Source organism: Botrytis cinerea, chromosome 14 (assembly GCF_000143535.2).
Source record: "Botrytis cinerea B05.10 chromosome 14, complete sequence".
NCBI classification, from domain to species: domain Eukaryota; kingdom Fungi; phylum Ascomycota; class Leotiomycetes; order Helotiales; family Sclerotiniaceae; genus Botrytis; species Botrytis cinerea.
Genome location: NC_037323.1, coordinates 1837330 through 1863782, shown reverse-complemented (window position 1 = coordinate 1863782; position 26453 = coordinate 1837330). Strand labels below are relative to the sequence as shown.

The following is a 26453-nucleotide window of genomic DNA, read 5'->3' as shown; positions in this document are numbered from 1 at the left end:
CAAGCTCTGATTTCATCGCAAAACAACAAATTTGTCCAATTAACACCACCAACAATTTTGTCTTGTACATTAAATATTCTTTCCAAAGTAAAAGTTTAGGATATCCAAAATGGGCAAAGATAAATCCGAGAAGCGCGACAAGAAGGAGAAGAAGGAGAAGAGAAGTGAAACCGATGGTGTTAAGAAATCTTCCAAGAAGGACAAGAAGGTCAAGCTCAGTGAAGACAATGTAGCTGCTGCCATTGCCGAAGTTACCAAGGAGCCAGAGGATGTTGAGGTCATGGACATTGTGATTGAGGAGGATAAGGAAGGTGCAGCTGCCGAAATCAAACCAGTAGGAGCTTTGGTTCCGTTCGCAAACCCATTGGCCGATGAAAAGGTCGCAAAGAAGGTGCTCAAGAGTGTCAAGAAAGGTAAATCAAGTCGCCCTTCTCTTTTTTCAATTGTTGTGCAGTCCTCATTGTGGACGCATTTTTGCGATGAAAAATGCTGACTGTCGTTCGTAGCTGCCAAAAACAAGACTCTCAAGCGTGGTGTTAAGGAAGTCGTCAAAGCTCTACGCAAATCTCCTCAAGGTGCCAGCAATACCGTTTTCCCAGGTGTCGTCATCCTTGCTGCTGACATTTCGCCAATGGATGTCATTTCCCACATTCCAATCTTGTGCGAAGACCACAACGTGCCATACATCTTCGTTACCAGCAGAGCCGAATTGGGAGCAGCAGGTAACACAAAGAGACCTACAAGTGTGGTAATGGTTACCGAGGCGAGATCGGGCGCAAAGAAGGCCGAGAAGATCGAGGGCGAGGAAGAGTTCAAGGAAGTCTACAAGGATTTGGTCAAGGTTGTGGAGAAGGAGGGCAGGAATGTTAGAGTCTAAAAAGAATGGTGTTGGAGAAAAACAAAAAACTTTCTACTTATGGGTTGGCTACAGATACACTTTTCGGCTGTATCATATTAAGAGCATGTCTTACCGTGCTTGGACATTACAATGGCGTTTGTGAGTATGGATAGGGCTAGGAATAAAGAAAACGTTCAATTTTAATTCAACCTTTGTGTAGAATATATGCATGAAGAAATTTGGGTGCTATCATCTGTTTATTTTGCTAAAGTCCCGCAGCTTCATATTATCTACAGTACGTACTAATGTGCGATACTCAGCGCGCTCGAAACCGTCCAATTTAGTTCTCTATCTCCGTCCTTGCTCTCGATCAGTTACCCGTGAGTGGCGAGAGAACGTCGTGTTCTTCTGCTGTATAGTCTGCCTTGGTAGTTTTATCCTCGACTGACGAACTTGGATCGATACCATCATAGACACGGGTGTCTGAGCCAGCCACGCTGCCATCATTCCAATCTCCCAATGATAATCGTCCGACAGCTTGAGCTACCGCGGGTTCCATCACTTCGCCTGCATCTGTCTTCTCTGCCTCCTCATGCACATTTGCCTCAGCCTCTTGCTTTTCGTTCTCAATACTCTCTCCCTTTGCAAGCAATCTTGTTGAGGATCCTTCGATCATCTGTGTATGGTTCTCTCCTTGTGATGATGATGGGTATTCTGCACTTTTTCTCAACATTGCTTCCTTGTTTTTATGCGCTTCCTCGCTTTGCAATTCCTCCTCCCAATCTCCATCATAACCACGATCAATTTCCGCCTCGGCTTGTCTCAGGTCCTCTGTCCATCCTTGTACCTTCTCAGTCTCTACTTCTACCGCGTCAAGGAATATTCCTACCGCATCCATTTTCGAAGCTATTGGTGTATCACTGTCTAGCTTTTCCAGCAGGTTCTCCTTTATCTTTACAGAATGCTGAAGTTCTTTCAAAAGTTGTGTGTCTCTTCTTGGTAGATCCAACAGTGTCTGTTCTGCTAAGCTTCGATTTTCTTGCTGTTTTCTTTCATGCATTGCTCCCAGTTCTGCAGCGTCCAAAATTGCCAATCTCTCTCCTAGGTCAGCCAAATCAATATGAATATATGGTCGATTATTACTAGTGATATGACCAGAATTGGTGCCTCCTGTGTCTTCTTTCTTAGTGACATCAGCCTTGGTGCCTGGAAGTGTGTTTACATCGCAGCCAAGCCCTCCAAACCAAGAAGCCGACTCATTTTTCTCGGTCTTAGTTCCCGGAAGAGACGAAAGAGGTGTTGTTACGCCAGGCTCAATTGCATTAGGTGTATCGGACGACTTTCTTGCAGAATACCAGAATCTAGAATCTCCTAATTCATAGGGAACGTTGTCATGACCAATTGGACGTGGTTCTCGGCCCCAATACCATGTTGTAGATTTGCCTGGTACTACTGGAGTGGTATCTTCCCAGTCAGTAGCAAACATGTTTGTCTTGACTCGAGGTGCGATATTCTCACTAGTCCGGTCATTAGAAGGCAGACCTGGAAGTACTTGTGCCGTATCTTGTCCCACAGGAGGAATTCCAACTCTTGTTTGAGAAGCAGCTTCTGAGCCTGTAGTAGCATAGCAATCAGGGAGTCCTTGAGAAGAAACATCCTGATGATCGGAAATTCCGTTTATAAGTATTCGAGGACCAGGATGCTGATCAAGCGTATCTTGTTCAATTGGAAGGCTTTTCGGCTCTAAGTGAGGAGCAGTTTCTTGGACAGCAGCGACCTGACATCGTCGCGAAATGCCATCTAAAAAAAGACCTGCACTCAGTTGAATTTTCTCTCCTGCCACCTTCGAAATTGTTGGCTCTTGCGTTGGACAAACCCATTCTAGTCTGCCGGTCTGAGGCCAGAATACCAATCTCTCTGGTTCTCCGCCATCTGCGACGCCTGCATCTCGCAACAAATTGACATATTGTAGACTATAGTCGGGATTTTGTCCAGCCTCCATCAACTTCATCGCAATCTTCGACTTTGCCTCCTGGAGATTTGTCGCCAATCTCTCCATAACCCCTGTTGCCCAAATATTTTCCAAGTGTCCCCAACCGTCTCCATGCAAAACCCACTTCTTGGATGTGCCCCAGCGCTGATCGAATTTAAGTTGCTCTTCAGCGATTCGCAACCAATAGTTCAACACTCCCGCATATTTCTTTACTTTTTCGATCCATTCCTTTGCCGTGATCTGTTGAGCATGGAGTTGGTCATCTCGCACGTAGACACTTCGTCCCGGTTCTGTTTTCATTAGTCCATCAACCTCCTTCGCGACATCCATACACATATTCACGAAGAATTTCCGTGTTGAAGACGATCCATACGAAATCAACAACCATCTCAAAGCCGTTGAAGAAGTTACCGTCTGGTATTCTAGCACTTTACCAAGTTGATATTCTTCCTGCTGACCAAAAATGGCAGTGATATGGCTAGCAACGCTTAGTGAAGAAATAAGACCACGCTCCAGTGCTTTATCAACATTGTATTTGAACTCTGGATAATCTGTATTGAGAAATAGCCTTTCGATAAATATATGATTGAGCCATGACATGTTGAGGGACTCTCCTTCGACTGGACCTGTCAAAAGTGTCACGAAAAGGGCTTAGAGACAGGGTTAAGTGCTTACCGAGAGTCGAAAAGGAGTTCTGATCTGTAGTAGAATTGTTTTCCTCCATACTTACCAAGTTTCTGGAAGGAAAAAAGTTGTATGGTTTGTATGGATAAGCTAAAAAAAAAACAAGAGCTTGAAAGGGATTTGAAATGTGTTTTGTAAAGTGATTTGCGTGAGTATTTGTAAAGTGTAGGAATGGGTGTTGGCACAAAGAGAGAGCGGTTTAAATACTGGATCAGATTGATGAATTGTTCCGGCACACGTAACTGTGATTGTTTAAGTTCAAGCTCTTACAACATAATCACAATCATAGACTGTGTTAATAAAGATGTGTATAATAATTAATTGTTTCGCTTGATGCAAACTTTTTCTTGAGTGAATGTTCGCTATCTTCAAACAATTGTTTAATGTCTGACAAAATGTTTTTGGTGCTTCAATTTCTTTGAAGGAATTAAACCCCTTTCTTCCAACAACTATCTTGTACCCAATCACCTTTGATTTTCATAACCCCCCTTAAACAAGCCTCACAGTTTGCTTTCCTCTTCTTAGCCTCATCCAAGAGTTTCCATGAGAGTGGGCAACCATCCACAGGGGAGTTACAACCTTTGGGATATTTTTTTTTCTGGTTTATGACTCCTGGATACTTTACGAGAAAGTGGAGGGCACGATGTGATATCTACAAATACCGACTAGCGACTACGCCTCTAAAGCCAATTGAACAACGAAACAAGTACTGACTCCCAACTCTACAAGTATGATGAACACCAAGATCATATGCCGCAATGTCTTCCACTAAGCCTGGGGGGCTTTCGGATCCAGCAGCAGGAAGCTGAGGAGAATTATGCGAAGGAACGCTCTCGCTATCAGAGGTAGCATTGTCAGGATCATCGTTGGCGAGCGCCATGGTCGCAGTCGATCAGGAGTCTTGTTTGGCGAGATTTTTCTAGGCGCCTGGATGCGTCTGAATGTATCTGAACACTCTGCAACAGGAGAGGAGGGACCCAAGAACAAGAAGTACAGAGGTAGTCAAGCAGACCGACAGATACCAATCGAAAGATTTGTACGAAGCAAGGCACGGATATTGAAACGACGTGGTGCTGGTGAGCGAGTGAGTGAGGAATCGCTGAGATGTAGATCCAAAAAGATTATTATATGTATCTAAGTTATGCGCTGTTCATATATGGTATGTTTGTATGATGTAGAGAAGAAAGAAAAAGAAGAGGACGAGAGGAAGAGATGGGTATTTAAACAAACGGATATTTATAGTTCTTTCCTTTTTTCTATGCCGATGAATGATAGGATTCTCTGGACGAAGCAGGTGCGGGTATCAAAATCTGCATGAAAAGAGGAAAGAGACGTAAGATAAGAATGCACCTGGATGACATGTTCTTTCCTCATATACTTCTCATATAATTTAATTGAGAATGGGTGTTCAGGAGAGTGGATTGAGGTCCATGAAAATGTATTTCTCTGCTTGTATCTATTTAAGGTATTCAAATTCGTCGAAATGACGAGTCCTCTTATAGAACACTAAATCCGTTCACGATACATAATTGACCTCAAACATGAGAACCACATCATGTTTTCTGGTTCAGACTATTAAGCACCCCAATCGAGAAAGCACGTACAGTGGTTATTTTCCATTGACTATATTGTGAGCGGTATTTTAACATTGACGCCTGTTATGCTCATCCTATATTCCTCAAGCTCCTGCTGCCCTCGCTCTAGTTTTTCTCGATTTTTCAAACCCTTTCATGCTACGTCTCGGTCTAGCTTTAGTTTTCGTCTGCGGCTTAGCATTGAGCATCCATGCATTCATAGGTCTTCTAGCAGCGATGAATTTTCCCTCAGGAGTAAATACTTCTACTGATGGCCATGCTTTTTCGTCCGCTGCTTTCTCCTCATCTCCCCATTCCCAGGTTGTGTCGTTTACAATATTATTTTTGGCTGCATCTGTCTTCATGAGACGTCTTTTGCTAACCTGGGCGACTAGCTCAACCCATCCACACCCCTCGATCAAAATATCTGTAGAAAGAATCTGAAACGGGAGTTCGTCCACTTTACCTTTATCAGTCAATACGGTGGTACTTGACTTCAAACGCGCCTTCGTGACATCCCATTTCAAAGGGAAAATACCAGCCGAAGCGATCTTCTCTTCACTCCCAGCAACTGTAATGTTATCAATAAATGGCTCTCTACCTTTACTTTGCATAAGAATGGCCTTATCAGTAGACGTTAGATGTGCATCAGGTTTTATTGACGTGAAAGCATAAGCCATCATAATGACATCTGGATCTGTGGGTGTGATCCGAATGAGACCACCGCCTAGCACTAATGACTGGCCAGGCTTCATCACTTTCTGTTCTGGTTTTATCCGAGATTTCATTACTAAAGAATTTCGATATTCTGGCTGAACATGAAGCTCAAGTTCACCTCGTGATATTCCGGGAAGATCGATCAGTTCTCCTTTTCCGTTGCCAAACGGCACTCGAATTGGTGATGCGGTAGTGCCAGGAAGGGATGACACGAGTGGCATTGACGGATAAGCTGTTTCCTGTTGTGCCGGGGGAAGAAGTGACATTCTGTCATTCGATTCGTCATTGGGCAGTTCATTCTCTGGCAATTCCTTGCCCGCCTTTTCCGAGTCTACCCCCATCGCTCTGAAGGTCCCCATAGGCAAGGTAGCCTCACGCGTAATGTTGTCATCAATATTTGCATCTATCGACGGAGGTTCTTCGATAGTGGTCTGCTTCGTCTCTCTTATATCCTCTAGGGCGCCCACTGGAAGAGGTTGTCCAACAATCACCTCATTCCCTCCCCTCCCCTTCGGAAAGATCTCATGGAAAAGCCGACTCTTTCCCACATTAACCTTTCCGACCATCCAATTGCCCCCTCCCCTTTCAAAAACGTCCTCCTTCAACTTCTTTGTCCACCATCCTCTTTCCGCACTAACACATCTAACATTTCCCAAGCGAACCCCTTTCCCTGCCCTCCCTAAAGCATCCCTCAATACACTCGTTAGATACGGCATCATCCCATCAACCAGCGTTTTCGTTGGAGCTAAAAGATCGGACCGGGTAATAACAAAATCGACTTCCGTCTTCCTATCACCGTAGAATTTTCCTGTTCTCGAACGACGATTGTGGGATCGCTGAGGCGTCAGATTTAATGTTTTAGTCAGAGCGGGTATGAAAGACATAGGAAAATCAGCGGCATCTATGACATGGTATATATGATTGTATTTGTAAGGGGATTCGTCGATCGTTTGTTGAAGTGCTCGTACAGAAGGATGATAAATCGAAACACCCGTTTGGTGATTTTTGAGATTGTGACAACGATCGCATACTGGCTGTTCTATGGATGTAGTTATGGACGAAGGTTTTTCCATTCCCAAAGTCTCGAGAATCGTACTATCGACATTTTCCAGGGCCTTTTGAACTATCTCATCTTCTGCCGTGGCTTTCGTATTTTTCGCCGAGTGTGAAGTTCCCAGAAAGTCCTTGACTGATCTCCTTGTCAACGAATAATAACCCGCTTCATCTTCGACAGTCGTCTGTGATAATGCACCGCATCCGGCGCATTGCGAAGGTAGTCTTGCTACAGCCTGTCCTGAAGCAATAGAAGAAGACTTCGGAGTATCTTGGTCCTGGGATTGAGCTTGCGACTGGACATATCTTCGCTGTATCCTAACACTCTTTCGCGGTTGATTATGTACCAGCTTCGGGGACTGCAGATTTCGCGCAAGTAAAGGACAAAGAAAAGTAGGTATCTCAGCAACTGCGCATTCCGCCTGCTTTGAGAATCTCAGGGCAAGTCTTCCATAATTAGAAAGTGGCATTTCAATTATTGAACGGCGCATTGCAATAAAATCAATCGTGGATTCGCTGGATGTTCATCCATCCCACCAAAAAATAAATTTGGTCGGAGGTCGGAACTTTTTATCGACAGGGGATCAAAATCCTAGTCTCAAAACCTCAGAAATATATTCACAAGTCAAGCTTCCTCCGAACCTCACCCCACGATCTCATACAGTATATTTCATTTATTGTATCGACCTTCACATATTCAAGATGGTTAACTTACTGAAACGGATGGCCAAGCTTAACTCTGTAAGTAACCGCACACTTCTCTCGCAATGGTCGCAGATGCTAACAGAATTCGCCATATAGAAGGTAAAGATTTCCCCAGAAATGGTATTCATTATTTGAAGATTCGAAATTGACTTTCCTACTTCTGCGCAGTTACTCGGCATAAGATTAGGACCTGGCGCAGCGATTCTCCCACCAGAAGTTACCAGGATACACATGGACTTTGCTGCTGGACTGAATGGACATCTCGGGCCAAAGTACATATTCTCTTCCCCTCCATCTACTTCCTATCTACGTGCCTTCTTTATCCCCACTCCTTCACCCCCCTCTCCCTAGATATCAACCCCAGAAGCTAACCCTCATTCTTCCCAGGAAATTCTGGCGCAACTGCCTCCCCCGCCTCAAATACCACAACCCCGCTGTTCCCATGACCGTCAACCGCAGCAATGACACTTCCCTTCCCGCAACCCTAACCATCCACTTCACCGACGCCTCCCACGCCTCCTCCCCACCCCCCATAAACAGCACCGCCTCCAACCCCGCTGCACCTTCTACCCCAGCCGCTCCCACAGCCTACACTAAAACCATCGAATGCAAGCACCGCGACGACAACGCCATCCTCTTTGATCTGATGGAACTGACAAAGGCCAAGAAAGTTTTACCCACCGCAGAAGAGAAACAAAAGTTGAAGGATTTGGCGGCGATGAAATTGAAGAGTCAACAGGATTCGTTATTGAGTGCGGCTGTTAACGAAAAGATTCGGGCTGAGAAGGCGATTTTGGATCAGGCGAGAGGTGAGGTGGCTGCTGCTTCTGCCGATAATTAGAGAAGGGGGCGAGATAACGACGAGAGAGGATCACGAGATGTAGAGAAAATGGGGGGAATTACGAGAAGGAATGGACATGGGTGTAGAATATGTTGTATATATACCAGGCGTTGAGGAGGAATACTCACATGATGGGAAAAATGAAAATCAAAATGGCTAGAAACAAGTACATCAAGGTATTTGATACATGACTGTTTACGGGAAAGTATGGTCATAGCAATAGTCACGCAAATAAGGGACGAGAGAAGTGATATATGAATGATCATAAACGAAGAGATATTATCTCGTCTCATCTAATTCTGATGAATGACTCTCCTTCTCGTGTAAAAGGCATGCAATCTTTGCCGGGGTCCAAGTTCAGTCCAATTCCAAGACTCATGCAAATACCTACTCAATTGTCCAGTTCCTAAACGGCAATCGAGTTACCAACGCCATTGCCGACACCAAAATCGTTAGGGCTCCATTGAATACAAAATAAAGACGCCCCGCCAAACATTACCACCACTGGTACTTTATCTAAAATGCCTCCCTTCTCTTTCTACTCTGATCATTTCCCCACCAACACAAACCACTCACTCCAAAATCCATCCCTCACTACTTCAATCCAAATCCTTCACTCTCATGGACCGCTCTCCAAAGTCTCCCCTCCAATTTTTCCCTCGTCGCATACCTCCACAAACTCAACGCATTGAAGCACGTCCTTGCCACCGGATATCTCTCACTGTCATCTCCCAAACAATTCAATTTGATAATCAAACTAGCTGCACCCATTGCCGGAATACAAGAGCTGCCTGTGATGAAGCTTAAAAGTTTTCTCTGATCCTTTGGATCCGCTTTTTGAAAAGATTCCCAAAACCATTGAATGACTGGTTCGCGCTCTGCTGCATCTTTTGCCCCCCAATTTTCACACACTGAGACGGCGCGGAGGGAAGATATGTCTAGGGGCTCGTCGGAGCCTCTAATGAGGAGTTCAATTTCTTCGGGTCGGAAAAGTGATAATGCGTTTCCTCCACAGACGGTAAAGAATCCACGCTTGAAGGGCTCAAATTGTCGAGCTACGGCATTGTCTAAAAGATATCGCACGTAAAGATCCACAAATTCTCTTCGATTGGAGTTTGTCACTGGTTTTTTGTCGCCGTCAGGACAGAGAGGTATTTGAACTGTTTGTCCATAGCGATCAACGTCTGCTACGAAATCGCGACAAAACGTTTCCTCAACATCACCGTCAAACTCGAGGAGTTGTCTCAGTCCATGAGCCAGAGCCGGTCGAAATTCGGCTAAATCTTCGAGAGAATATGTCATAGAAGGTTTCGCATGTGATGTTGCACCGGGTGCTGCAGCTGGGGCAGCGGCGAGCAATTTTCGGAAAGCGAAAGGAGGCAGCGCCACATCGAGAATAGTCGAATTATAGATAGCCAAACCAAGTACAGCCCCAACAAGAAAATATTGGTCGGTCGTTTCAAAGCTATTAGGATTAAAGTAGCAGAAATGAGAGTCCTCATCATATGAGAACATGCCTGCTTATTGTTAGTTTACTCTCTGAATCGCATCGGAGAAGATACACACCATGATCAGGATTAAAAACTTCTCTCACAAGAAGAAGGAACCATTCTTTTCTCAAGCCACCAGCATCAATACCCTCTTCGCCCTTAAATTCTATCTTTAAACTCTTTTTGATCTCCTCACCACCAGTCCCCACAACCTCACTAACCCCTTTCAAGCTATCCTCCACCAAGCACTCTCGTCTGACTCGCAAAAGAAGATTTTGACTGACGACTTTACGTGTCATGATGCTATTAAAGAACGCCTCTCTCGCCTTTACTTCCATTTGACGACGAGCATCATGCTCCATGATTTGGATTTTTGCCCAAATGCTGAGAAAGAATGGATATTGACAAAAAGAAAACTTGCTACGCTTGTTTTCCCAAGCCTCAAAATCAGCAACAAGATCGGAATAATCGAGCAAGGTATTGTAAAAGTGACTTGTCGGTAACATCTGTCCATGTGCGGCCAGAGCTCTGATAGGAGTTCCAATACTAGGTTCCGTACTTTTTGGCAGATACTCGGCTGGCGATTGAACGCTACTGAGTAACTTGCCTTTTCTATGTAACCCACTATTATTGGCTGAGAAAAGAAGTGCCATCACCCTAGCAGCCGCCCTGATCTGCCAATCATCACTATATACAACGGCCTTCTGTTTCGTTTCCTTTTTCTTATTAGTACCCTGCCCAGCTTGAAGAGCCGCGTGGAAAGCTGCAGCATTATTATGAGATTCTCTAGAACTCATATGAGGGACTAAGCCAGAAGTAAGGTCAGGTCGATCGGCCTCGCGAGGTTTCCCATGCTGTCTGGTAAGCCTATAAGTGACAAAGCTGCCGACCAATTCTGTGGTACGTTGGAAGTGACCCTCTGGATATCTAGCAAACCACGAAACTATATGATGATGGCATTCATTTGGAGTATTGGAAAGCAGTCCCACAATACGTTTGATGATTCCTGAGTGTTGGCCCGACGCTCCTTTTGTAGCATTTGGCGGTTGTTTAGAAGATGGAGGCTGACCTCTAATTTTAGTCACATTGAGATCATTAGCTTCGGGTTTCTGGTCATTCGATGGCGCTCTCGGTCCTGAATTTCTTGGAGTGGTACCATGTCCAGGGTATAGAAGAGGGTTGGCTAGGATGATCAAGAGAAATCGGAGATTATCAGGCTCTTGCAGAGGACGTCCGGGGCGTTTCAATAGACTCTCTGTAGCCTTCAATAAAGTTCTCTGAAGATGCAACTGAGCCTCTGTAATTGTATCCTCAATTTCGGCAAGCTCACTATCAGTGGGCGCTTGCACGACCGGGCTGGATCGACGTGATATCAATTCTTCCAGTCTGCGATGCCAAATTCTTCCCGGGTTCAATACAATATGATACCATTCATTAAGATCAGGCCAGTCTATACGAGGCGATTTGACTGTAGTAAGATCGCAATGAGGATTCGTACGTATCGTGTCTCCAGGTCGTTGGGTGCGATTTTTTTCAGGGGTTTCTTTCTGATTTCCAGTCCACCAAGAACCATTCTCTGCAATGTCTCCCAACATTAACATTCGGGGATCAAGTTCTTCCAAGGGAGTCTCTGACTGCGGGTCATTTTCGTCTGGAATAGTGGCCATGAAATTCTTCAGACCACTCTGACTTCCTGCCCTAGGGTTGGGATGCTGTCGCGTAGTACTAAATGAGGTATTGATACACTCGAACTGGCTAAAAGATGCTATAATATATTCTTCCAAGGGCCTAAAGAGGTTTCTGGTGACATTGTCTTGTCTTCCGTGAACTGGCTCGTCGAATTTTCCCGGCGGGTTTGGAGGACTTCTACTTGGCGGTTGACTAGCCAGTTGTTTGGTGTAAGTACCAGAGCCCATTCGATCACGTTTTTCCATATGAGCGCCAAGGAAACTGCCAGGGGATGAAGTTGAGTAGGGCATCGAACGTGAGCCTGGCCGTCTGTGAGCGTCTATGCTTGGGCGATCTCCAGAACTGTTTCCGCGTCCAGGAGGAGGGGGTCTAATGGGAAGTGCTTGGGAGCCGGGTTGGTTGAAATGTCTGGGATACTGATATTCTTGCGGGGATTCCGTTGTTTCGCATGTAGGAGATTTTGGCGAACTTGACAGTGTATTAGAGGCATCGGCTTCTTCATGCTTTAGTCGATTGATTAGGTAGGTAGTTATGCATCGTTCCGCAATTCTTCGAGTTTTCTCGACAGATAATGGCGGCACTATAAAGGTCAGATATGAGATCTACAATGGATCATCCCGCTCGTAGCATACCTCTAGAAAATTGAGGTTTACTCAACCCCGAGTAAGTCGTAGACTTACCACCCCCTGCCGCTCTGAGCCCATCATTCTGAGCCGGAGTGTATGCCTGAAGATCGTTCACTGTCATACAAACTTTGCATCGAAACGTATGAAGCTCTTTCGGCCAACTCACGCTCGAATTGCAAGTCATACACTTTCCCGTCAAGAAATCCTTTTCTGGCACCCTCGAAGACCTAGACCCTGTATTCTTTTCCGGTGATATATCGTCGTCATCGAAAAACCCAATCCCAGGAGGTGTCGGCGCGTTCACCTTCTTCTTGCTATTGAACAGCGACGGAAAAGGATGGCTCATAGATCTCCCATGGCTCGAAGTCGGTTTTGAGGAATTCGAACCCGAGGGACCTGGCCGACCGGCCGTGGTCAATGTCGGAATGCCATAAGCATTATCCAAGATATCTTCCTCCGTAATCTTTGCTCTCCCTCTTACTTTCGTCGGCGAATCAGGTGCTGGTCCAACGGTAGCAATGCTCGAGCCAGAATCGATCCGTGCGCTCGAAGAAGTAAGTAGGCGACTAGACCAAGGTGCCATTTTATTATTTTCAAACACTGTCTGCGGAGTGCAGGCGTTCTAGTTTGACCATCAGGTCCTCCAAAAGTATTTTGCGAAATCAATTGTAAATGTTGTGCGAGGGCAGTAGTTCACTTCCTTTCTCGTGTAGCATAACCTTAAGCAAGCTATCTTTTGTTTTCGTAATCGAGAGTCCGTCCGTCTGTTCGTGCTTGAACTTTAGGGGCAAATGGTCTCGGGCTCTTTCCTAAAAGTCTCTTGATGAAATTAACATCTGAAATTACGAGTATGAATGTTGCATTAGATTTTGACCGTCGTCCCAAATCTCCAAAGGGGGATTCTCTCTCGACAAGCATGGATTGGTTATTTACCGTTATCGTATAAATTTATATTGTTAATCTTGCAGGTTTATCTCAGTACATATTGGGATGATGTGGGCTTAGGTGGTTTTCCCCACAAGAAATGCCTGGCTCCCTGGATTTTGATGTACGACCTAGTAGTAGTGGTGGCAGTAGTAGTCTAGTAGCGGTTTGTGCATAATAGGAATGGCTTGAAAGCGGAAGCGTGATTCCTTTGCCAAGAAGGGAGAAAATCTTCCCTGGTTGAGAAGAAGAGATGGAGGAAGAATGAATACGAGACATGTTGAAACGACCTCGGAGTTTATCGAAAAAGAAGTTAGGATTTGAAGGGTGCGGTGTTACATTACATGTTCGTGATGAGATTTTTAAATTTGTTATGAAATATATATGGGGAAGAGAAGAATGTATGTGTAGGGAAACAATAAAACCATTTCTTGGCGTCTCGAAAGAGCGAAATTGTATCGAAAATTCATCCCATGTATTCACGTTTTCATTGGTCACAGAACAAGATATCCAGAAATCCATGATACTTTCACATAGTAGAAGATTCGTAAATTCATAAAAGTTTTGGGTATGATGGGAAAGCTATGCATTTTTGCATTAACTACCAGTGCGCCATGAGGCCATAAAATAATCCATTCATCCCATTGCCCAAGCAAGCAACAACACGCAACAAACCTCTGATTACATTTATCTGTATCTTTGCAACTTGAGGGTGTTGTGCTTCTTCCAGGTCTTTCTGCGGCCAGCGGTGGTCTTGTTGAATCCGTGACCCTTTCCGAGACCACGGGACTTCTTTCCGGTGGCGGTCAATCCACGAGATTCTCTGTGCTTGTGGACTGGGTTGACGATCCAGTTGATGCGGGGATCGCGACGGATGGCCTTGTGTTGAGGGTCAACGAGGATGATCTCGAAGTATTTGTAGGTGGAGTCTTGGTTGATCCAGTAGGAGTTCAAGACTCTCAAGTTGGCGCAACGACGACCGACACGCTCCTCAGCGGTGGACTTGAGGGATCTTTGGTACTTGAGTTGGTTAACTCCCTGGTTGGTTGGCTTTCCTGTAGTGCGAAATTTAGGTTAGTAAATGCAAATTTCCCTCAGGAGAAGCGCCTCTCCCTTCTGTCGAATATGGGATCGAACATACCGTAGGTGGCACCCTTTGGAACTGGGCGCTTGCGGCCACCACGACGAACACGGACACGGTAGATAACGTATCCTTGCTTGGCCTTGTAACCGAGACGGCGGGCCTTGTCTGGGCGGGATGGACGAGAAGCACGGTGAACGACGTTCAATTGTCGGAGCTATATTATGCACTCTCAGCTAAGTTCAACGAGTGTATAGCAGAGACATCAAAGATGTCCACAATATTCCAATTTGCTTGTCCAAAGACCAAATTTTCGAATAATTGAAGTCGATCGAGATCGTCTCTTGGGGTCGTTTTTATCTTACCTCCCAGCATCGGACACGGAGAAGGAATCGAAGCACATCAGATTGCTTCTTCTTCTGAATTTCCTCGAGATATTTAAGAGCACCCATCTGTTTGGGGAAAATTGACGTTAGCAAAGTTCCATGCAAGAACCATCAAAATCGAACTTGTGGTAGAGCTGCGAAGAAAATTTGAAGAGACGCAATTCCGATTTGATCTGGAATCTGGATTCGAACGAACTCGATTTACTAACCTTGATTGATTTTGGGAGTTGTCGGCGGCGTCGATTGTCGTGTTGTCTAGAAGGAAAAAGTTCTTGAGAGTCAATTTTGTAAAAATCAATGTGCGATTTTTTAGCGCGTTCGGGTAAATTTTCTCTTGAGCCTGAGGCAGCATGGCAGGATATCAAAATCTTCTCCACTTCATTATCCACCAGCCACCCCCTCCAAAGTCCAGTAGGGCGAAAGAAGCGTGATACCAAAAATACACAACTACTCAACTGAAAACCCAATATCAAGTCAGACAATCATTATCTTGAACTGAAAATCTTACAGGTATATTTGGAAGCTTCTGACTTACAACACGTTAGACATTTCTGGCATTCAAATCCGTACTCATTTTATTGATAAAATTATTGAAATACTAAATGGCCATTTCCACAAACCATATCTACCTATCTGCTATCTACCCAGCACATCCAAAGAGATCCCAAAACAACACTACTAAACCCTCCCTCTTCACAGTCTCACGCACTCGGATAGATCACCCATACACCTCACAAGATTCCCTTCCATCTCTTCAACTCAATTGCATGCATTCTACTTCCAATCCAACATACCTACCTCATCCTATCCTCCCTTCACCTCAAAAGGCATACACTTCTTCATTGCCTTCCGGGATGACACCAGGCCCAAAATAGTATTCCTTACATCGGTCAAGTATTCCGCTCAATTCTCTTCTTTCACATTCATGCAATGCTCAGCAAAGTTCGCTAGGTCCACGAACAGGATTCATTTTACAGCTGCTACAGTAAAGCATCTCAAGAATGATAAAATACAAGAGACTATGCATACGATGATACGGCTACCTGTCCCAACAGCCAAGATAGCAAAGTCTGAAAAGACATTGAGCAATTTCTATAACTCTCCCATCTCATTCCGTTCCCCGATCCCTCTCTAACTACCACTCAACTCCTGCTCTCAAAAGCCTTGAGTAACTTCTTATGAGCCCTCTCATGTTTCTTCGCCTCCTTGCCCCACCCAGAACTTCCTCCCCCCTCAACAGCTGGGTAGAATTTCTTCGAAGCTTCAAGTGCATTTGTCTCCAAGATCTCCGGATCTGAAGCATTCACAATACACTCGAATTTATTCAGCCCAACGATTTTTCCCAGTTCAAGCATCTTAGCAATCTCTTCATCCTCTTTGCCCCATTCGTTACTAAACAGCCCTGCAAGCTCCTTTGCGATATCCTTCTTTGCCAGCTTATCGAAGTGGGAGTTTAACTCTAACGCTCGTGTAATCATGTTTTGACCTCTTCTGTGATTCAATGAGAAATCATAAGAGTCAGTTTTGAATGGCGCCGACAAAGAATAAGCAGCATGAAAGCCTTCCAGGAACTCCATACTTTCAACCGAACTAGAAAAGTCAGTACACAGTTTCATTCTCTTAGCCAGTAAATTTATACTGACTCCTCTCTCTCCAATTCTGCCGCCGATTCCTTGAAGTCCTTCACATCTCTCTCCACGGACCCAATAAATTTCTCCATAAACTGCGCTTTCGCTCTCTCCGCACTTTTCTTTTTCTTCCTCTCAAGATTATCAAGCTCCAGAAATTCACTTCGTCAAATCAAGTTAGTACACATTCTGCAGCCAAATAAACATCAAACACTCCACATACTTGCTAGCCTCTTGTCCCGAGTCCTCATCCTCATCTTTTTCCCTCTCTCCCAATTCCCTCTCACCAATCCTAGCAGGCTCCGACATTCTTTCTCCTTTCTTCTCCCTCTTTTTCTCTTTCCCATCTCTCTTCAAAACCTTCCTATCAAACTGATCCGGAACACCACTAGAGTCCTCCTCCTGATCTGAAACATTCATGTCAGTTCTGTACGAACCATTCTTGCGAGTTTTAGACCTCGAATTCGGCAAGTCGCCTGTAAACACAACAAAGTTTCAAGTTAGATGACTCTATATTTCCGACACGCGCAAATCAGGATGACAGAATAAAAGACAAAAAGCATGAAGGAATCAACTAATCCACTTACCTTCAGACTTGCGTTTTAATTTGCGCATCATCGTGGTAACATCTATGTGCGACGGAAGTTCGATCGCATGTAGACGAACCTGAGTTACAAGAGATTCAATCAAGATATTGAAACGAAAGACAAATTTGGAAAAGAGACGATCGATATCTAGGAAGTATTCAAGCATATACCAAGCCGCTCTGAATATAAATTCCGAGATGAATTTGAGGTCAAAGTCGAAGTCGAAGGTGAAGGTGAAAGAGAGAGAAAGTGGATCCATCATCTGCTTCCTCCCCGCTTGCGACACTTTCACATCACTTCCTTCCAAAAGTAACAGAAAAGTCCGCAGAAGGAAGGATCTCTTAAGAGAAAGTTCTTTCGTTTACTAAAACAAAAATTAACTTGCACATATCATAAAAAACTACAATCAGCATCTTAAAATCAGAGCAGCAAAACCTTGCCGCCCCTTATTAGGGGCAGGAGGAAAAACTCTACGAAGGGGCGGTTTTTTTTTAAGATGGCCCGGTGTGACACTCCTAAACTCTACACCATGGGGTGCCGGTATGCCCTAATCTTTTAATTTGGCCTGTTTGTCGACGAGAAGAGATGCACACTTGGGTTTATATAGGAGAGAGGCTGTAAGTTTGAGGAATGGACCACAGGGATCATTGCTGTCTGCTGATGTGTTTTGGTGCAACCTACCTATCTGTGTTGTCATCACAAGTATACGTATCATATCACATCACAAATTGACCATCACAATTCAAAATAAACAACCCAGTGTATGAATTCCATTCTTGCTACCGATTCCCTTATCCACATCCCTAATGCCTGTAAACATGCATCAAAACGTTTCCATTCCATCAACGATTTGATTCCCCGCCTCCTTGAATCGTAAAAGAACAAAAACGACACAGAAAGGTAACAAATCAGGCCAGAAAAAGAATCAAAAACCACAAAGCAATGAAAAAAAAAAAGCATGCATCCATCCATTATCCTTTGCAAATTTACCCAATTTCTTTTTTCCCCACTTGACACCGCCGTATTTTGAAAGATCTATCTATCAATGGAGTTCTTGAAAATTGTTTTTTACTCGTTAAGTCGTGGTAAGGCGTCAGGGTCCCGAAGACGCAAAGGTGAAGTCCTCCTGACTGACTGTGGAACAAAAATGGTATCGACGAATTGAAGAAGTAGGAAAGTATGTCCAGTGTGTTGTGTACGAATCCGATGCCTGTCTCCGATTATGTAGTGTAAATCCAGAAGAATCCCTATTCCGAATGAAACCTTCTCAATTAACCTCTATGATCAAATTGCAATAAAACTGTTGTATTCCAGAAGACGTTATTCCAGTGTGTCTTCATAGTATTTAGTATCTCCCAACCCATAAAAACAAAGTGCCGCCTGGGGCAACGCAATGTGAAAATGAAATAAACGAATGTGTAGATAGGTATGTTCATCTAGAACATGTAGAGAATTAGGAACAGGGCCGACGAGGAAGGGCATCTGTGGTATATTACAACAGAAAAATGTATCTAGTCTCCAGTTCTGGAGGAGTATGTCGATGATAACCCACCATCTGGAAATGAAAAAGGAATTCAAAACCAGAGGCAGGGGTAATGATTGTTATGGACTTGCTTATGATTTGGCAAAGAAAAAGATCGACAATGTGCGTATGTAATAATCAAAACATAGATTCAACGAGTTCCCATGGACAGGCCCTGGAAAGCTCCAATCCAACCATCAGACTGACCAACGAGCCCAGTTTGTCGACCGTATTCGCTACCATCGTGAGTTGGGGTAGTGCCATGAGGAGAGGGGAATCGTCCGGGTGCTTGATAGTCTGCCGCGTTTGCGAATCCAGAATATGGGTCAATCATTGAATTAGCATAAGCGCTCGTAGCACCGACATTTCTGGTAGAACCAAATGGAGAATATCCATAAGTATATCCTTGAGGCTGAAAGCCAGGAGCAGCTGCAGAACTTCTGTCCAAAGTTGGTTGGAACGGTTGTGCAAAGACGCCTTGATAACCTCGGCCTGCTTGCGTTGTGTTGTATGTTTGTGGCTGCTCGGCCTGTTGTGGCCGACGCTCACTTTGTGTAGTTCTGTTTACACCCACAGCTCCAGGTCCGATACCGCTTGGTGCTTGCAAGCCAAGTGCGGGACTTGCGAAAGAAGCAGGGTTAATCGCAGACATCCAAATTCTTGTCTTGTAGACTTTGAACAAGTCCGTAACAAGGGAATTGAAGTTGATATAGGCATCGGCGAAGTAGTAAAAGGTAAGCTTCTTCCAATCCCTAAATTTGAATGTAAGCTTATGTCATCGGAATAGCTGATATGATTGTTGGTTGACTTACATCTGAAATTCGGCATCTAGAATCTCCATATGTAGACCATGCTCTTTCACCTTCTGTGTACAAACACGCTTGGCCTTTGCTTCATTTCCTTCCTTGTCACGCAGAGCTTGAATCTCATGGTTTTGAGCAAGGCGCTTGATGATCTTGGGCTTGATCTCTCCTGGGTTAGGTTCCTGCATGCCGTGCTGACTTGGTGGACCCATACCGCCTACAGCACTTCCCTGCATACTATTCGCAGCAGCCATTAAACCAGCACCGGTTCCATCAGTATTACCGACAGCACCCTGAGAGTACATCATGAGCCACTTGTAGTGCTCTTCGGCATAGTGCTCTTTGAGTTCCTTGGCAGTAGCCCAGTCCACGTTATCCTTAGCTACGGTACCTAAATCGGTTCCTCGATCTGCTTCAACAATCACAAGATCACCAGGCTTGACAGAGAGACCAGTGCCCTCTTGAACATAAAACACATCTGCGCGCGAGCATTTGAACAGCACAATATAGAGTAGTTGATTGTGTCGAGGTTGTGGAACGCCATACATGCTTCGATGAGGTGATGCAGGGCGACCAGTTGAGTATTGATTGACATTTCCGTAAGGATATGCAGAAGGATTAAATGAGGAAGGGCCTGGTTGAGTAAGATTTCCGAAGTATGAAGCTGCTGCATTCAGTTAGTATAAGGGTTTCAATTCATGTCTGCCTACAGCTCAAAGACACGTGAGTATTTAATGAATATTGCTTACCATGGTCATTAGAAGAGTAGCTATTGTTCTCATTATACCGACCCGCATTTGAAGACAGGCTCTCGTGGATAGATGCATCGAGTTGTGACAATGACTCACCAATCGCCGAGCTAACAGAACCTTGTCGAGCAGGTATATCAGCGAACGAGTGGCGCCTGCTTTGCGGAATATCGGATAGTCCGCCGAATCCGAGCGAGCTTTGCCAATAAGCCTTCTTGACATTCTCCAACTTTCTGTTTTCGAGAGTGTACGGCGAGGCTCTCTGGGCGCCAGCAATACCATACTCGCTCATTCTTCGGCCTAGCATCGCTTTGGATGGATCTTGTAAATCGTTGAGCTCATCAAGTTCGTCAATTGCATAATCTGACTCTTCAGGTAGAGGTTCTTCCTGTAAGCCATAACCATTGCCAAGACCGAAAGGATTGGAGGTTGAAGATCGTGGCCGGAGACGCAGGTTCTGATATTGTTGCTGTTGTCGCAACATTGCATTTTCTTTAGCTAACAATTCTATAGTTTTGGCTTCTTGAGATTGAATTTGGACACCATGGGAAGAACTGTTAGTACTCTCATCATCGTCATCCTCGACTTCTTTAACCTTTCCAAGACCACCCTCGGTCATTTCGCTCAACATGCTTGGCCGGGATGGTCGATGTTGCAACCCGGAATGTCCGATTCTATGTCCCCGACTGGAAGCCGCCGGAACAGCTGCTGGCGATGGGCCAGCACTTGTGTCTGGATCGAGCTGACCAACAGAGTACGATTGTGATCGGTAAGTCTTAGGAGTAGGATGGAGAGGGATTGCGAATGGGATGGGTTGATTCGCTGAGAGGTCTCGTTGACTCATCATTTCATTAGGAAAGTACCCATTGCCAGCCGAGCCCGGTGGATTCATAGAAGTTGGAGATGGTAATACTTCAGTCAATCTAGAGGGTGGCTCTTTACGTGACTCGCTGTTCCAAATAGCACTGCCCCATGGGAATGTGCTCGTACTTGTATGTCCGCGACCTGCTGCTGCTTGGACATGAGAGCCCCAGACGTTGGACTCAGTTGAGGGTGTACTAGGATGTGAAGCCGTTGGAGACATGCTGCTACTTGCGAATGAGCCCTTTCTTGGTTGGGTTCCAGATTGAGTTGTGTCATTTAACCAAGAGGCACGGCGTGCAGGTGGCTTTTGAGGTGGATTGACTGGCTGTTGAATATCCTGTCTGTCAGGTTCATCATCGGAGCTTGCCAAAGCCTCCGAGTCCGGAGTTGAGCGCCGCTCATTGAATTTACCAAGTAGGAGAGAAGGATTACTTGATGTCATGGATGAAGGATTGGATTGGTTGGCCTTGCCACCAGCTCCGATCTTATTATTGTTTGAACTCATGGTGGCTTACTAGAGGCTATTAGTTCTCTGCAGAGGAAAAAGAAGAAAGCTGCTCTAAGTTGAGATCTAAAGTAAAGGAATGTATGCTATGTAAAACTTGTGCTACTGCAACTTGCAAAAGCTATCCTTAAATGTTCAAAGTTGGATACCGTATGCTCAAGTAAGCCGGAGAGTGAGCGAGTGAATCATGTTAAAAAAGAGGGGTTATCACCACACAAAGAAAGCCACTGGAAAGAATCCCAGCAGCTTCTCATGCAGTCAATCTAGAATTGAATATGCGCAATAGATCGTAACCAAAGCAAAAGACTAACAGATAGATTGAGGGATGAAAGCAAAATTTAATGATAAAACTTACCAAACCAATAAAGAGTCTCGTCTAGAATTATAGTTGGGTTTTTATTGAAGTAGTTTTTGAAAATGACCAAACTACTTGATAGAGTCGGCTTGGCAAAAGGGGGGGGGGGAGGAGGGGGTTAAGTCGACAGTAAGCGAATTTGTAGGATTGAACAAGAATAAGGAAACCGGTCTGCTAGAAAACAGGGCGTGGATGTCTAGGTGTAAGAGCTGAAAGAGGCTCAAGTTTAAATGCGAATGTGAGTGAATTCTAGTGTGCCTCGCAAGGAGGAGAAGCGGACCGACTTTCGATACTGGCGCACAAGAAACGAATAACTAGTACTCTGTGATACTCTTGTCAGTAAATAATAAGAAAAGCATGGAGAAATAAAAAAGAGAGTTGATTCTAGAAGCATTCAAGTTCGTGGCAATCGACAGAACCGAGAAACGTGGCAAGATCAGGTAGTATAATGTGACGAGGAGTCAAAAAACCACGAGGCATAATTTCATCTGTCCTGCACCGTATATTGACTTTTCAAGCTCGGTTGCGTCGATAGCCGGTGAGTGAATTAGATGATTCTGCCTAGGTAGGTTCCTTATTTGGCCGAGAGATATATATGAATATTGTCCTGAGATCCAACCTCAAGAGCGTTCTTCCGACGTCGCAATATGGTTGTGGTATATCAGGCAAGTGCCTCTTCAAATTCAGAATATCGAATGCCACAAGAAACAATATTCCTAGAATTTGAAATTTGATTGCGCCAATCCTGAACAATTGTTGTCGTCGAATCCACACGACGATCTGACCATTCGGAAGTCAGAAGCACCCGGTCGGATACTTCTGTTTCAATATATAAAAGTATAAACTCACCGGATGTGAGATGAACCCAAAGAACCCAAGCTTCAAAATACAATTATTATCTGTTTATCTAGTAGATTGACATGTCAGCTCCAGATGTCGAGAGTCGCATAAGAATACCTCTCCAAGAGAAATCCGCGTCAAGGCTGGGGATTTGCGATGGGACGGTTTGGGATGGCAGAAGCTTACCTACCTGTTTTAATCGCGTTCGCCGCATGAAATGATGAAACTCTTCTAATACCGCCTTCTCTTTCTCAATTTATGAAACCCAAACTCAAATACCGTCTATTTCTCAATAATCGCTTGAACTCGCCGTTGTTGCAACGAACCGAAGATCGAATGTCAAAGCTTCTGCGCATATGCGTTCGGAATTTCGAACTCGTAAAGGCTTTGTGTCGCCCGGACTATGCGTAGCCCATTGTCGTGGGAAGGATAAAGGCACGAAAGGCCAAAGCTCTCTTTCTCGCTCGACCGATGAATCTCTGGAGGGAAGAATGGAAAGAATATATATCGTGGCTGTGCGAAGGTATGAGTTGTGCAGATAAATTTATTATGGATGAGGTTGTAATTTTGGAAAAGATTTGGGGAGTGGTGGTTGTCTTGAAAAGAAGGTGGGAGGTTCTAAGAAAGTGTGGAAGTTCTTCTGCGGCGAAGTAGGCTTGTAAATAGTCTCGAGGGATCGAAGATGAGCGAGGCGCAACCTTGATGCGGGGAAAGCTACCTATGGTGGACACGCGAGAGACACTCTTCAAAGAACAAGAACAGTGGTATCGCCAAAATAGTTTAAAACAAAATGCTTGTACGTTTTCAATGTGCGACAAGAGAGAACAAAATGATTGGTCTCTTTTTCTCTTCTCGCTCCTCTTCTTTTGGGGCAAGATGACGAAATGCCAGAGAGATTGAAATGGATATCTCCGTTGAAGATATCGTCCCACGGATCCTTTTTACCTATGTATCGTGAAGCGGCCGACGGAGCTGCTGATGTGGACGACGCAACAGGACAATTAATATAATTAGATCTGGGGTAAAATATAAAGAAGTGTGTCTGTCTGTCTGTCTGTCTGTCTGTACTGTGTGTGTGAATTGATGGGTGGGTATACGGATATGGATCGGGATATCGATGGAACAGCAAGATATGAAGCTTCAAAGAAGGGGGTATTTGTAAATGTAATATAATTGTAAGGATCTCCTAAGGAAAGGCTGAATGACCGGCGAATGGATCAAGATGCGAACTGATGGCCTCCTTAGCGTCACAATTGGCACAAGGGTCCGACGTTCGATATCCGAGGGGGGGCGTGGAGAGCCAGGAAAGCAAGAAAGGGATCTAACTACTAAGCTTCTAAGTGCAATGGAGGGGACGATCTCATTGGCAGCACGGTGTAGAGAGAGCCACATATGAAGACAAGGGGAGGGGCAATTAGCTCTGCATGAAAAGTGGAGGGCCACCACAAAAGTTCACGGACATGCGTCGACGGGTATGGATGGATGAATAGGACTGTGTGAATAATGGGGTAGAGCTGGATGTGGATGTGCATGTGGAGGTGCTAGTTAATTGAGGTGGTAATGCTAAATTGAGATGCTGTTAACGGCAACGAGAGAGAAGGTGGTGGTGGTGGTGCTGGTGGTGGTGGGTGGGGAGAAGTAGAGGAAGAGATATCAAGAGATATCAAGAGAGAGAAAAAGACGGGTAGAAGATGTGTGGAGAGGTGTGGAGGTCGGAGAATGGTCAGAGGAATCGGGCGAGGTGAAGATGTGGGAGGGGAAGGGGAGGGGGGAAGGGGAAGGGGAAGGAACGAGGACCGTTGATTGGGCAGAGTGGCAATGAAGAATGATTCAGATCACGGAAAATGTAGAGAAGGGGAAAAAGCAAGCAATTCTGGACCATGAAAAGCTGAGCAGGAAGAAGGAGAGCGTGAGGGAGAAGGAGAAGGAGAAAGAGAGAAAAGGGTAAAAAGAACAGAACAACAGACCGAGAGAGGAGAGAGGAGAGAGGAGAGAGGGGAAAGCACTTGGGCCTAACTAACATATTAATAAACCATAGGGCAGCATTGGATTTTCTCTTGAATATGCAAGTCAGAACAAATGGAGCTTCTTTTCAGATGGGAACCACTTAGGTGTAAAGAGACCTGAGTGAGTGTGAAAGAAGCATCTATATCAAGAGCGTCCAATTGGGCATCCAAGCAACGGGTGGATGTGGATGTGGATGTGGATATGGATATGGATAGGGAGAGGAATAATACATCATCCCCATCGATGCAGACCAACATTATTTATTGCACGCACCCATGCAGAAGAGCAAAGGCAAAGGCAAAGGCAAAGGCAAAGCATATATCAAAACAAACTCCTTCGCGCACTGCGTATTCCCCCTCCGTACGTCTTGCGAGGTTAATGATCGACGATGGGCATGTACGATGTTGTAATGTTGGTCCGAATGGCCTTGCAGTGCCTTGGTAACGTAAACCATACGTGCGTCTGTCCGCCTGTCTGTGTTGCCGATAGATACGAACGGGCAGAGAGCGAGAGAAAGCGATACACACGATCGTCGGATGCAAGAAACAATATACCCAACACCCAACATACCCAGGCATCTTGTTTTTATTTTTATTTTTATTTTTATTTTTATTTTTTTAGATTTGATTTTACGATATGATATGTGTTGATCCTACAAACGACCAGGCTATATCCCCATGCCAGATCCAGACCGACCGAAATAGGACATGGCGAGGCCTCGAATCCCTTTTTTTAGTAATATATACATTAGTCAAGCGGCGATCTCCTGCCATTACCCCGTGAGCGGATGAGGGAGCTGGGCGAGCTGGGCTGGGAAAAGCTGTCGGGGTTTCCTTTTCAAACATCGGGTAGGACGAGCTAATTGAAAAGAAGAAATCGTCTGTTGCCGCTTCGTGTGCTCGAAAAAGGTACATGCATCCACTCCCTTCATCTTCATCCTCCTGATGATTTTGCCCGACCGATACTTTGCATTGACAATGACCACAAAGAGCGTTTGACACAGTGCCTGATGGCACGCTACGGATTCCTTATTACCAGGTCGCACGCTCCATCTCATCTCATTGGGAAGAATATCTCAAGTACCGGCATTGCAGATATAAATGACCATACCATACTCGTTGCGCTCCTCGTCACAAGTATTCATATGACCACAAGAAGAAGACGCAAGAGATGGAGGGAGGGAGGTACAAGAAGTTAACGTTTATGTTGTACCATGCATCCAATCACTGCAGCACAATACGATGCCCTCTTTTATTGATTCTATTGCCTCTACGCACTCACACACCTGTGCATCTTTTCAAACTCCCAAACACTTTTGCCATGGCATATAAATTAAACCATTCCAATCTTTGCCACAACGACGACGCCACCGTCATCTCATTCGATAAGTGGCTCCTTCATCCTCTTTTTGTTTCGACGGATGCTTTCCTATGGCCACTATTACAAAGATCTGGATGGCGCATGTCGTAACAATACTAATCCTTTCAGTCTGGGATCGGGATGGCGACATAATACAAGATGGTGAGATTCCGATGCACTTTTCCAGGCTTTCAAGCTACCCCGGATTCCTCTCCCGCATTTTCCCTCCCGCACTCTGCTGATCTAGTTTTGGACCCTCGAACCTTGAATTGGTCTGGTCCAACGCTGGGAAGGAAAGGGAAAGTAAAGGCAGGAGAAGAAAGTCTAAAGAAATATCCGGGAGGCTGTTGAAGAGTGGGATGTCCCGAGGAACAAAGAAGAACCCCATTGTCCTATCAGAGTCTAGTTGATGTAAAAGGAGATTCTTGCATGCAGTGATAGAAACAAGCTAGTTATTTCGGGATTGCTCCGTAGATTATACTGTGATGACCTACGGATAGATACAGATGTCAATTGATCTATCTTCAACCGTTCCAACATTCCTTTCCCCTCACCCCCTCCAAATTCCCCCGTCAATCAAAAGCGGCATCAATAACTCCCATTTCCCTGACAATTCAAATCGGCAAAAGTTCC

General features: G+C 44.9%; 9 protein-coding genes across 11 annotated transcripts; 3 read left to right on the top strand and 6 right to left on the bottom strand.

Annotated features, from left to right (window-relative positions):
• Positions 1-8: 8 nt before the first annotated feature.
• Positions 9-1090, top strand: BCIN_14g04850 (hypothetical protein). The gene is made up of 2 exons (XM_001545528.2): positions 9-413; positions 507-1090. The coding sequence occupies exons 1-2, from the start codon at positions 110-112 to the stop codon at positions 875-877; spliced, it is 675 nt and encodes a 224-aa protein (XP_001545578.1). The 5' UTR covers positions 9-109; the 3' UTR covers positions 878-1090.
• Positions 1091-1101: 11 nt separating this feature from the next.
• On the bottom strand, positions 1102-3663 carry BCIN_14g04840 (hypothetical protein). Of its 2 annotated transcripts, none has more exons than XM_024697270.1 (2): positions 3507-3663; positions 1102-3457 (listed from the first exon to the last, which is right to left on the bottom strand). In XM_024697270.1, the coding sequence occupies exons 1-2, from the start codon at positions 3553-3555 to the stop codon at positions 1209-1211; spliced, it is 2298 nt and encodes a 765-aa protein (XP_024553086.1). In that variant the 5' UTR covers positions 3556-3663; the 3' UTR covers positions 1102-1208. The 2 variants fall into 2 exon arrangements, with proteins under 2 accessions (XP_024553086.1, XP_024553085.1); XM_024697271.1 differs by having other exon boundaries at positions 1102-3451.
• Positions 3664-3818: 155 nt separating this feature from the next.
• On the top strand, positions 3819-4734 carry BCIN_14g04830 (hypothetical protein). Its single transcript, XM_001545526.2, has one exon. It carries the CDS (start codon positions 4333-4335, stop codon positions 4651-4653), a length of 321 nt encoding a protein of 106 aa, XP_001545576.1. The 5' UTR covers positions 3819-4332; the 3' UTR covers positions 4654-4734.
• A 186-nt stretch (positions 4735-4920) lies between these two features.
• Positions 4921-7397, bottom strand: BCIN_14g04820 (hypothetical protein). Its single transcript, XM_024697269.1, has one exon. The coding sequence runs from the start codon at positions 7348-7350 to the stop codon at positions 5194-5196; it is 2157 nt and encodes a 718-aa protein (XP_024553084.1). The 5' UTR covers positions 7351-7397; the 3' UTR covers positions 4921-5193.
• A 57-nt stretch (positions 7398-7454) lies between these two features.
• Positions 7455-8684, top strand: BCIN_14g04810 (hypothetical protein). Of its 2 annotated transcripts, none has more exons than XM_024697267.1 (3): positions 7455-7600; positions 7733-7836; positions 7952-8684. In XM_024697267.1, the coding sequence occupies exons 1-3, from the start codon at positions 7562-7564 to the stop codon at positions 8403-8405; spliced, it is 597 nt and encodes a 198-aa protein (XP_024553082.1). In that variant the 5' UTR covers positions 7455-7561; the 3' UTR covers positions 8406-8684. The 2 variants fall into 2 exon arrangements, with proteins under 2 accessions (XP_024553082.1, XP_024553083.1); XM_024697268.1 differs by having other exon boundaries at positions 7455-7663.
• Position 8685: 1 nt separating this feature from the next.
• Bchul4 lies at positions 8686-13437 on the bottom strand. Its single transcript, XM_024697266.1, has 4 exons — positions 13144-13437; positions 12217-13029; positions 9972-12164; positions 8686-9922 (listed from the first exon to the last, which is right to left on the bottom strand). The coding sequence occupies exons 2-4, from the start codon at positions 12791-12793 to the stop codon at positions 9000-9002; spliced, it is 3693 nt and encodes a 1230-aa protein (XP_024553081.1). The 5' UTR covers positions 12794-13029; positions 13144-13437; the 3' UTR covers positions 8686-8999.
• Positions 13438-13668: 231 nt separating this feature from the next.
• BCIN_14g04790 (hypothetical protein) lies at positions 13669-14857 on the bottom strand. Its single transcript, XM_024697265.1, has 4 exons — positions 14811-14857; positions 14581-14667; positions 14276-14432; positions 13669-14189 (listed from the first exon to the last, which is right to left on the bottom strand). The coding sequence occupies exons 2-4, from the start codon at positions 14665-14667 to the stop codon at positions 13822-13824; spliced, it is 612 nt and encodes a 203-aa protein (XP_024553080.1). The 5' UTR covers positions 14811-14857; the 3' UTR covers positions 13669-13821.
• Positions 14858-15532: 675 nt separating this feature from the next.
• Positions 15533-17039, bottom strand: BCIN_14g04780 (hypothetical protein). Its single transcript, XM_024697264.1, has 4 exons — positions 16817-17039; positions 16453-16705; positions 16245-16391; positions 15533-16191 (listed from the first exon to the last, which is right to left on the bottom strand). Exons 1-4 carry the CDS (start codon positions 16980-16982, stop codon positions 15744-15746), a joined length of 1014 nt encoding a protein of 337 aa, XP_024553079.1. The 5' UTR covers positions 16983-17039; the 3' UTR covers positions 15533-15743.
• Positions 17040-17576: 537 nt separating this feature from the next.
• BCIN_14g04770 (hypothetical protein) lies at positions 17577-24548 on the bottom strand. The gene is made up of 6 exons (XM_024697263.1): positions 22645-24548; positions 22464-22521; positions 21615-21936; positions 19891-21268; positions 19151-19808; positions 17577-19090 (listed from the first exon to the last, which is right to left on the bottom strand). The coding sequence occupies exons 4-6, from the start codon at positions 21257-21259 to the stop codon at positions 18490-18492; spliced, it is 2628 nt and encodes an 875-aa protein (XP_024553078.1). The 5' UTR covers positions 21260-21268; positions 21615-21936; positions 22464-22521; positions 22645-24548; the 3' UTR covers positions 17577-18489.
• Between the last annotated feature and the right edge of the window lie 1905 nt (positions 24549-26453).